Source organism: Hevea brasiliensis, chromosome 10, assembly GCF_030052815.1.
Source record: "Hevea brasiliensis isolate MT/VB/25A 57/8 chromosome 10, ASM3005281v1, whole genome shotgun sequence".
Classification (NCBI taxonomy): Eukaryota; Viridiplantae; Streptophyta; class Magnoliopsida; order Malpighiales; family Euphorbiaceae; genus Hevea; species Hevea brasiliensis.
The window spans coordinates 80,130,185-80,142,584 of NC_079502.1; the positions used below are offsets into that span (position 1 = coordinate 80,130,185).

The following is a 12,400-nucleotide window of genomic DNA, read 5'->3' on the forward strand; positions in this document are numbered from 1 at the left end:
ATTTAATGGCTTCATCAAAATGGATGTTCCAACTCTTCGAAGCTTGTTTTAACCCATAAATAAATCGTTTTAGCTTGCACACCTTGGAATGATCTTGGGATTCAAATCCCCTAGGTTATTCCATAAAAATGTTTTCATCAATGTTTCTATTGAGAAAAGCTGTTTTGACATCCATATGCCAAATTTCATAATCATAGTATGTAGCTATTGCTAATAAAATCCTAATGGATTTAAGCATGACAACAGGCGAGAAAGTCTCCTCATAGTCGATTCCTTGCCTTTGGCGAAACCCTTTCACAACTAGCCTTGCTTTATAGGTCTCTATCTTTCTATCAGAACTAATTTTCCTCTTGAAAACCCATTTATTACCTATAGATGTAATACCTTCGGGTGGGTCAACAAGATCCCAAACTTGGTTCTTGTACATGGAATCCATTTCAGATTTCATAGCTTCAATCTATTTAGAAGAGTCTATATCTGATATAGCTTCTTCATAGGTTAAAGGATCATCTCCATGATCTATTTCTTCATGAGCAAACAACTCTTGTTCATCTTCATGAAGAAAACCATATCTCTTTGGTGGGTGAGATATTCTGATTGATCTGCGAGGAATTATTGTAGATGTTTCATCAATAGGCATAGGTTGACTAGATGGATCTATATCCATCTGATTTGTTGGTTGGTCAGAATTCTCTAATTCTAACTCTATTTGCCTTCCTTTGCCACTTTTTTGAATAAACTGTTATTTAAGAAATATGGTATCTTTGCTTATCACAACCTTTTGTGATGTGGGCAAATAAAAATAATATCCAAAACTTTCTTTTTGATATCCAACAAATCGACCTTTTTTTGATTTGGTTTTTAATTTATCAGTCTTCAGCTTTTTAATGTAAGCTGGATAACCCCAAATCTTAATATGCTTAAGACTTGGTTTTCTTCTATGCCATATCTCATAAGGTATGAAAGAGACTGACTTTGATGGAATCCTATTCAGAATATGCAAAGCTGATTCTAATGCAAATCCTCAAAAGGAGATTGGCATATCAGTATAGCTCATCATGCTACGTATCATATCTAATAGGGTACGGTTTCTACTTTCAGATACACCATTTAATTGTGGCATTCCTGGAGGAGTTAGCTGGGAAATAATGCCATGCTCTTTCAAGTATTTATCAAATTCAATACTTAAGTATTTACCTCCATGATCTGATCAAAGAATTTTAATACTGAAGTATTTACCTCCATGATCTGATCAAAGAATTTTAATACTTTTTCTCGTTTGATTTTCTACTTCAGATTTAAATTCTTTGAACTTTTCAAAGGATTCATGTTTATATTTCATTAAATACAAATACCCAAACCTTGATTTGTTATCAGTAAAGGTAATAAAGTAATGAAAACCGCCTCTAGCCATTTCCTTAAATGGACCACATACATTGTTATGTATTGGTTCCAAAATATTTTCAGCTCTTAACCCTTGTCTAACAAAAAGTGATCTAGTCATTTTGCCTTGAAAGTAGGATTCACAAGTTGGAGTAGGTTCAGAATCCAATGAAAATAAAATCTCCATTTTCTCTAGCTTTGTAATTCTATGTTCTGCAATGTGACCTAATCTTAAGTGCTAAAGATGTTTTGGACTGGAGTTGATTTTCATTATGGCATTACATTCATTTAAATTGCTTGCATTCAATTTGTATTTATCATTATTATCCAAATAATAAAGTCCATCATACATATAATCCGAGCCAACATATTCATTTCCAAAATAAATATTACAAACATCATTTATGAACTGAAATTCATAACCATTTCTAGTCAAACTAGATACAGAAATGATGTTCTTAAAAGCATTAGGTACAAAAAAATGTTATTTAAATACAAAACATGTCCATACATGTACAAAAATTTAGATTCTATGGCTAAAGCTTCAACAGTTGAGCCATTGCCAATCCGGAGTCTAACATCTCGTGCTTGCAAGCTGCTACTGCTTGCCAGTTCCTGAATATCAAAAGAAATATGAGAACTCGCACCAGTATCTAAAATCCAAACTGTAGATGAACTATGAGTATCGTTAGAATCTAAATAACAAAATATAGACATACCTTCTGAAGGTTTATCTTTCTTGTCCTTTAGAGACGCAAGACACTCTGGGTGGTTCCTTTTCCAGTGCCCATCCTTTTAGTAGTGGAAACACTTTCCTTTGCCTTTGGCAGCTTCAGTCTTGCCTTTCTGTTTGGCTATTTTCCTGGAAGGTCCAGGAACTTGAGGTTTCTTTTTTTATTGCCCTTCTTCTTCTTAAACTTTCTAATAGAAGAAGAAAATGCAACCAAAGCTACCTTTTTTCCTTTATTGCCTGACATATTCTTTTGGGCAATAACCAGCATGTTAAGCAAATCAGCCAAAGTGCATTCTTGCTTAGTCATATGTAAATTTGTCACAAAATTCCCAAATGACTCTGGTAGGGACGGAAGGATCAAATCCGTTTGTGGTTGGAAATCCATGTGAAAATCAAGATGTTCCAACTACTATATAAGCCGAATTATCTTGTGGACATAATCTCCTACATTCTGTCCCTCTGACATCCTCATTCGGAATAACTGTCTAGATATCTCATACCTAGCATTCCTACTATGTTCACCATACAACTCTTGTAGGTAAAGAAGGATCTCATTTGCATTCTGCATATTTTCATGCTACTTCTGTAACTCATTAATCATAGAAGCAAGCATATAACATATGGCTCTCATATCATGCTCCTTCCACTTGTCCAAAGTTTCTAATTCCTCTGGAGTGGCCCCTGGAGGTAAGGGACCAGGAATTTTTGAATCTAGAACATATCCAATATGCTCTAAATTCAAGACAAGTTTCAAATTTCGGAGCCAATCAAAAAGATTAGGTCCTGTCAACCTATTATGATCAAGTATGCCCACAAAAATATTGGATGGTGGTGGTTGTTGTATGCTCATTTTTATCAAAATACGAACTGCAGAAAATAACAAGATTAATTAATAAGTATATCAAGTAATTAACCAAAATGATTATGGTCTTTTAATCAAATTGGTCCTCCCACTAACTTGGTGAATCTTACACTTTCAAAGTAGGAAACAGAAATCCTAGTTGGATGGATTTCTAGTGGGTGATTGAATTCTTATAGTCTTATTGATCACCCTCAGGCACATCAATTATTGGAATCACAATAAACTATAAATGAGCAACTCCTTACCCATCACATCTCATGTGAGGTTGAATTATTTATTTGGCCCCTGATACTCAAAACCTCAGGCACATCCATTATTGGTTTATCTTACATTAGTTAAGTTGATCCCATTGAGCTAGTAAGCATGCAAATAACTTTAATGACCTCAGGCACATCCATTATTGACCACCAAGCATTCACATACTTACAACATCCTATGCTTAACAATTATTCTTAAGAAAGTCTCTTAAACAAATGCATCATTCCCATGTTTTTCATAGCTAATAATGCAAGTGTTTAAAATTTCTTAAAATAATTGCCTCAATGGAGGGTCATGATATAATTACCATAATTATACCATTACCAACTTAATCATTTGTTTGGAAGATTTTATAGTCAGCTTAATTACTATTATGATCTCACTTTGCATATTATCTGATTGTAATGCATATATCACATATTTGCATACATTCATACACATCCCATGCATACATGGATAAACATACAATATGGCATGATCATGGATAGGGGTGAGCAATCGGTTCAAACCGAACCGAACTTAATCGAATAGAATTAAATTATAAAAATCGAACCGTCAATTTTTGAAACCGAACCGAACCGAAATTGGTGAAAAATCGAATCGAACCGAACCGCTTTATTTCGGTTTGGTTCGGTTTTAACCGATCGGTTTGATTTTTGATTATTTTTTAATTTAGACTTGATTTTCAAGTTATTTGGTCTAATTTTAACTTTGGTTTAAACCTAATAACCATTAATTAATGAAATTAAACAATTAATATATATATATAATTAAATATAATTCATAAATTTTCCATAAAAATAAATTAATTCAAAAATTGATTCGGTTCGATTTGACTATATAAATCACTATTCGGTTCGATTTGATTTTACCAATTTTTTTCTCTTCAAAATCGAACCGAACCGAAATAATCGAAATTTTTATAAATTAAAACCGAACCGATTAAATTTTAAAACCGAACCGATTGAACCGAATTGACTCGGTTCGGTTCGATTTTTCAGTTTGAACCGAATTCTGCTCAGCCCTAATCATGGACTTTCTAAGGAATTCAATTCTGAGCCACCATGAATTGAATTAGGGCATTCCTAGGTGTATTTCATCTATATTATTGACAAGAATTCCTGAAGGAGTATATAATCAACATTTTGATCTTGATCTCCTCCCACTGGTCTCACCAATGTTCTTGACCTCCTTGTTCTTCTTACAATCCAATTACATTGTAACCATTGGCATACCAAGATGAATATACAAGAATATGAACTTTAAAGTCCTTGAATAAACGAAATCACATCCTATCTTATCACAACATTTATGATACATGCCACTAAAATAAAATTAATTATTTTATATCCAAAAAAAATAAAAGAAATAAATCTAATCACATTGGCATTTTACTATCCATGATCATCTATCATGCATATTAAAATTTAACAATTAAATAAAATATACATGTTAAAATTAAATTGAATATCACATATTCAATTACGATTGAATTTGAATCTTATTCAAAATAATCTTTAAATTTAGGATCTTTTCCCAAATTTAATTTTATGAAAATAATTTTCAAAATTATTTGTGTGATTGGAAATCCTAATTAAACCATTTAATTAGGTTTAGGCTTAACTTTGGGTTCAAAATTATACAACAATTGCATAAAAAACAAAAAACTAAGCCAAACACGGCCCGTGTAACAATTACACGGCCTGAGGTGCACCAAAAACATGGTCCTTGTAACAATTACATGGCCTGAGGTGTGCACGAACACGAGCTGGGCTATGTAAATGCTACCCGACAGGAGCTGGGGCGCGAGAAAGGACACGGGCCGTGTCGTTCAACGACATGCCCCTGGGTGCGTGTTAACATGGCCGTGTGCTATGAAAACACGCCCTAGGCCGTGTTAAAACCTAGAACACAGTCCAGGCCATGTTTCTTGCTGCAGAATGACATTTCTTATGGTTTTTGATCTGAGCCAACTTCAAATCAACCCAAACTTCATCCAATCACACAATTGAGCTTCAAAATCAATTCTCATGGCAGATATAATAGCTCTGATACCAATTGAAGGCATTGAAGCATGGATTTAAGGGCATTAGAGCGTTGAATTTTAAAATTATTTCTAGGGTTACATTCAACATACCAAATGAGTTATGTACTTAGCCAATTTCTAATGCCCTTAGGCATACCAAAACACATTTTAGCATGCATTAGAGGTTCATTTGCCATCAAGAATTGAGGTTTAGAATTTGATCACATTAAATGCTAATTAAAAGAGGGATGAAGTTTAACCAATCTCTAAGGCACTGAATCAATACTTCTTACTCCCTTTGGGTGCTCATATGGCTCCAATTATTGCCCCTCTAACTTGTCCACCACAAGCACACTAAGTTTCACCAATGGTAGCCTAGAAACTTCTCTTTGAAGTTTGCCAACCACTTGAATGATAGGGCTTTTGCTTTGGTAAAGATTGTATGGGTGTATAAGAACTAGAAACTTTTTCTAGTAATTTTAATTCAAGAAGAAATCAAGTTTTTCTTCAAGAATTAAAAGAAATCAAAAGAACGAGAGGGAGTCCATGGCTACCATCCATGAAGAAAAAGGGAAGAAGATTGCTTCTTCTGCTTCTTCCTTTTTCATTTGTATACATAAGACAAAATTCTTAATGAAGTGCCACTTGTCAAGCTCCAATTTAATATTACTTTACATTTGTCTCAATCTCATTAAGACAAGTGTCAAAGCTTGATTCAATCATGAAAAAGTTATCTTCCATTATGGGAAGACAAATGGCACACTCACATAGGTGCCACGTGTCACCATGTGCAATTACCATTTTGCCGTTGCTTACAATTTTGAGTTTTCAATCCAAAATTGTAATTTCTCTCATAAATTAATTTATATCAAATATAAATTAATTAATTAATTAATCTCCATTAATTAATTTCTCCATTTTATTTATATTTAAACTCTTTAAATATAAATATAATTTATATTATACATCCAACAACCAAGATTTTGTTTCAAGTCATGCTAGGGACTTTGCAATCTTATTGCAAATGAAACCTATTTAATTAATTAATTACACTCTTTAATTAATCAATTAAATAATAATATACTTAGTAAATTGCTTGTGTAGACGTGTGACTTACTAAGCTCATTATTAATTGGCAATAAGAAGTGATATTATCTCTTAATATAATTAGAACTCTTTCTTACCATAAATGATTTCTCTAAATCATTTTAGGCATCTCATACACCATGGTTGACACCTAGCATAGCATGTCATGGCCACCCAATCAGTAATAAGGAATACCTTAAATGAACCTTTAATCATATGTTACCATGCACTAAGATCTCTCCGTTACAAAATCCCAATTTTACATGGAGTCATGATTAATGTCAAACTCCATATGCTATAAATGTTATGTTCTCTTTTAATTCTAATTCTTGATTTGTTAGACTTTCTTGTCAGAAACTCCTTTCTGACTAAGTCTATCTGTCCTGACCAGGAATTGGAATCATCAAAAACAATTAAATAAACATAGGATTTTATCTCTATTTACTTAGGGTAACTGATCCTATCTTGATCAACATCTATCTCCATATATAACTAGTAGGAGCCAACACATGTCCATATACCCTTGCACAGTACGAGTATAAAAGCAGTATCAAACTCAAACCACCTATATACAAGATAACTGTGTTATCTCAGGTCTAAAGATTATATGCACTGATATGATATATGACAATATATTGACAAAAGTAAACTCCACGTACTTGTTATAAGCGTCATTGGTTCGGCCTACTTATCATTTATAAACGCCTATCATGTTTGTTATGTGACATGAAACTCACCACTCTAACTTATTAATATCTCATTTTAATATTTTGGGAACAAACATGATTACAATCTATCTGGATAAGTCATGTCCTTAGTGAAGTTTCCTCGATCGTGAACCAATTTATGATATTTTGTGCTAGAAATACTGTCACTTATATTCTTGCAACAACAATAATTATCAATTTATTAAGCATAAGTTGCCTCCATTATTTTTTTTTATAAACTTGATCTGTAAATATAGCATAATTCAAGAACTAAAAATAAATGAATAAAGAAATAAATATATATAAACCAAATTCCTGTAGGCATTATTAGGCAATTTCTACATTCTGTGCACAAAGAAAAAGACAAAGGAAAAGAGACCCGTTATCAAAGAAAAGACAAATTCATTCTCTTAATTTCTTGAAGTTAAACACGTTTCATGAGCTTTATCTTTCAAAGCCAAATGAATTTGGCCACTTAGAATTTATTTAAACTTTAATTTTTTTACTTTAAGAAAAAACTTGTTCATGCTAGTTTATCATTATGGCTTATCACTAGACGAATTTTTTTTTTTTGTTATTTCCTTTATTATTACTTCATGAAAACTGTACCCAGTTTGCGACTTTCTAAATCTGGGAAACTTGAACTATGATCGGCGATTCTACATCGCATTGAAACAACAATTAATTTTTTTTTAAATGAGAAGATTGATTATTCACAACCAATCTCTGATACCACATGTTAGATTAACGATAAATATGGAAACATCAATACATAATTATTATAGTCCTTCAATTTGATTAAGAACACATAAACTCTAAGGATTTTAACAAATAATCTTCTACGAAATAATAAAATTAGAGTGCATACCTTATTCCATGTTAAATTTCTTTGAATATAAATTTAACTTGATGAAGATCAGAAATTATCTACCTTCTTTAATTTTTCTTTTTTATTTTGGAACAAAATTTCTCTCTGTAACCCTAGAAAACTTTCTGACGTAAGTTTTGATAGTAACTGCTATCCACTTATTGGGAAGAGAGAGAACCGTTCTTATCTGGTTAAATTTTAAACACACCCTATCAAATGTTATGACCAATAGGATTTTAGGATAATTATTATTAAATCTCAAAATACCCCTTCATTAATGATTGTCACGTGAGCCACAAATAAACTTACACGCATTCCCTAATTTTAATATCAATTTTGAATAAAATTTAATCAATATTTTAAAATCTGATTAATTAATTTAAAATTAAAAGAATTAGGTTAAAACACAAAAAGTTTGAATTTTTGAGGTCATTAAGCCTCTATACAAACCTATATTTTCTCTCTTTATTCTTTATCCAAATATATATATATATATATACACACACCCACTTTTTAGTTTTCTCCTTAATCCCTAATGTAACGACTGACTGAATTCATCAATCACTGGCATTCTTGGCATGGGAGAGATCACAAATGGATTTCTTCCTATTTTCCATGATCTAAACATGTGGACATGCAAAGATTGAGGGCAGATAGAAGGAGAATTTCTGCTGGTTAATCCTTTATTTATATGCAAAAAAGAAGGCAGAAAACTGAGGGAACTATTTATTATTATTTTTTTCACAATTTATCTCGGTTATGACTCAAACTCGACACGCCTCACAATTTTAAAAACAACTCCAGCAGCACTAAGTTTCATTGGTGATATTGCAATTCTTTCCATTTTTGTCAAAGGACACAGTATAGCTCTCATATATCCTGACTCACACATTCATTTTATAAGCATCAAAAACCTTCACTTTATCATTATTAATATTTATTTATATGTTGAAGTGGGATGCAACCAACCCCACCAGGACACCATCATCATCTTTCCTTTGTACACCAGTGACAAGGTTTCCACTTCTGTAGTGTTTGCCTACCTTTCATTTTCCACTCTTTAATTCTTTCCTTTTACATACTTGCAAGGACCACAGTGCTATATATCATCAAAAAAAGAGCAAGAGAAACAGTGTGACAAATAAAGGCACATTCATTTTAGCCACAGATTGTGCTCCGTCCATGTTATAAATTGCCTTAGCTAAGCTTCTTTTGCACATCATCTCTTCAATTAGGTCTGCTCTTTCTCTAAAGCAATGATCACTACTGCTACTTTATACAGTACAGGTTTTCTTGTACTAATACTCTTCTATTGTGTGGTTGGCTGCTCTACAGCAGAGGATCCAACTCAAGGCTTCGCAGAACTTCCCTTTAACTCATCTTATTACTATATACAGAAGCCTTATGATTTAGATGTAAGCAAACGATATAGCTTTGTGAATGGAACCCACCAGCTATGGGTCTACTCCACTGACAAGCCTTTGGCCAGAAGTAGTCCCACCAGGCCTCGAACAGAAGTCATAATCAACGTAAACAAACAACTTTTTATATACTCTTTGTTGCTCATTAAATTTCAACGTTAATTAATCCTCTGCTTGTTTTACAGGGATATAATTACACTTCTGGTGTTTGGCAATTCGAAGGAAATGCATACGTACCATCTGGTACATCTGGTGTGTGTATAATGCAAGTGTTTGGAGCTGATCCAAATGCCACCATTACGACAACCTTAATGCTTAGAGTCTACTCTGGCAATTTAACCTACTACACTGATCCAGTGATTGTCCCACAAATCTACGACAGATGGTTCAGAGTTAATGTGATTCATGATATGGATGCCTCCAATGTTAAGGTTTATGTTGATGGGTTTCTGTCATATCAGGGATCTGGGCGTGGAGGAGCTTTCCATTTCTTCAAATTTGGAGTCTATGCACAGAAAAATGATTCTGATTACATGGAGTCTCGTTGGAAAGAAATCAAGATTTTTAAGAAAATTGTTCATGCTTCTCACAAGAAGCATCACTGCAAAAAGAATTTGGAATTCAATTAAAAATTTGGGTTTCAAATGCGAATTCCAATAAATTAGAATAGGCACAACAATAAGTTGAGAAAAGCGTATTATATAGCTCATTCGAGGATATATGTGTGTAAGGACGACGGACTTATTTGAATGAAATTTTTATTAATAAGGACTAAATAAAAACTTTGCAATTCACTCACATGCTAAAGAATCCTCACATGCACTCCACTCACTTACGCACACGGCATCACTCACTTGATCATGTGCTGTACATTCACTCACACTCAGACACTAAGGACATTCTCACACACTCACGCTTGAGTGTTCTCTCAACTCACCCACTTTCACATGCTTACTCTTGCACTTTAACACAGCAAACACATACACCTATTTATATATTGATTTAATGTCGGCAAGCAAAGAAATAATCTCCACAAAGTTAAAAGTCGGTTATGGCAATGGGAAGAAACTTCAAGGTGCTTCCCTCATGTCCGTGTGGAGGGTTCTTGAAGTCGGTGATAAATTTCTAGAATGATGCAACCATAATTTTCTTGCAATCATGAAGGGGTTTCTGGAGATTGAGAGAGGGCGGTGATGATACTTTTCATTAGTATCATCGTTAGCCCTTAAAATTTATTTTTATATTTTTTATTATTTTTTATAAGTAAATAAATTTTATTTAATGTGTCTAAGAAAAACTTAACATGATCATTCATTTAAAATTCTATCATCTGACCACTCTAATACAATCAATGTATTAAGTTCAAGTTTAAATAAAATTAGAAATTTAAATTAAATATAATTCGAAAGTAGAATTAAAATTAAATAAAAAGTGTTTCAAAAAAATTGGAAAAAAATTAATTTTTGTTTTGGAAGAATGCCGCTAGAGTCAAAATTTCGAAGATAAATTTTGCTTGAAGGGCTAATACAATGATTGAGCTATATGCTTTTAAGTGAACAATTAATTCATTTAATTTTATAAAAAATTTTAATTATATAATATATAAAATATTTATAATAATTTTAAATATATTTTTATTAAGATTAATAAATAAATATAAAATAGAGTTAATCATTTTATTTTTTTTATTAATATATGTAAAAAAATTCTAGTAATTATATAATTTATTTTTTAAGAAAATATTTTATTTAATTTTTAAAATATTTTAAATAATCTTCAAAATTTAAGATATAACTAATGAATTTTAATCTCGAGAACTATGAGATATGGACTTTGGGTCTTGATCAAATCCAATTGTAAAAAAAAAAAAAAAAAAAAAAAAAAAAAAAAAAAAAAAAAAAAAAAACTGAGACACACATAAAAGTATTTCATGTTTAAATTCCATTAGGTAGCATAGATAATAAGAAAAAAACTCTTAATTTACACTTATCATTTTAATATTTTAATGTATTAAAATAATTATAAAATGTCTTGATTATTAAAATTAATTTTTTAGTTGCAATTATTTCAAATTGTAATTATTAAAAAATTTTTAATAATCAAGACATTTTATAATTATTTTAACACATTAAAATATTAAATAAATGACTCAACCAAATAAAATTGACGAATTAAATAAATGGCTCAACTAAATAAAATTTTTTACTCATGATAATGTTAAATATAAAATTAATTTAAAATAATTAATTACATTTATTATTTATATATTTTGAAAGAATCAGTGTTTTATATTAAAAAATATCATAATAAAATATAGTTAAATAAAAAAAATTTAAGGATGTCAGTATTATGAAACTTTATTGAATGTATGATAAAATTAAAAAAGAAAATTAAATATTTCACATTATTTTTTATCATAATAAAAAAATAAAATTATCAAAGAGATCAATAATTAAAATAAAATAAAATTAAAAAAAATACATAAAAATATGAGGAAATTTTAGGACGATTGGGGCCGTGGGCCCCCACCAGGCCCCTTCCCTCCACCCGCGGTGTAGACACCACATTTTGGTCGACCCTCAAATGCAAGGTTCTTTTGAAATTGAAACTTTATCATGTTATCCGTTCTCAACTGATGACCTGATCATAGGTAGCTTTTTCGAACTCACCAATGGCTTATCTTCAGAGTAAATCGATCTCACGTTCAAGTTAGATTGCTTTTTGATCTCTTGGCCTTTATCCGATGTGTTCGAATCTATATTGGATCTCCGGACCATTCAATCTTGCATGCTATTGTTTTCCGATATCTCTATGTTCAAATATCTCAAAATTCCATCTGTATAGTGTTGTGATAAGGTATCTCACTCGAGTTGCCCAAACATTCCTCAAACAAAGCTAAGGTCTTATCTCGCTTGATTTGATTTAGTTGCCCGACCATGGGCTGGGATAGTGGTTGAAGGTTCAGGTCGGTCACTCAGTCTGGCCACCTCACGTTCATCTGATGTCCATGAGATATGAACGGAAGGAGGACTAGCAGCTCTCTGACTATCGGTACC

General features: G+C 31.8%; 1 protein-coding gene across 1 annotated transcript; it reads left to right on the plus strand.

The window, feature by feature from the left end:
• Nucleotides 1-9,068: 9,068 nt before the first annotated feature.
• On the plus strand, nt 9,069-10,142 carry LOC110673348 (citrate-binding protein-like). The gene is made up of 2 exons (XM_021836452.2): nt 9,069-9,452; nt 9,530-10,142. Exons 1-2 carry the CDS (start codon nt 9,180-9,182, stop codon nt 9,971-9,973), a joined length of 717 nt encoding a protein of 238 aa, XP_021692144.1. The 5' UTR covers nt 9,069-9,179; the 3' UTR covers nt 9,974-10,142.
• The last annotated feature ends 2,258 nt before the right edge of the window (nt 10,143-12,400 follow it).

What these genes read in the sequence shown, in the direction of transcription:
- LOC110673348 (XM_021836452.2), top strand. Translation starts at nt 9,180, where the DNA reads ATGATCACTACTGCTACTTTATACAGTACAGGTTTTCTTGTACTAATA. An exon ending in GAACAGAAGTCATAATCAAC is followed by an intron (nt 9,453 to 9,529) that starts GTAAACAAACAA and finishes CTTGTTTTACAG; the next exon opens with GGATATAATTACACTTCTGG.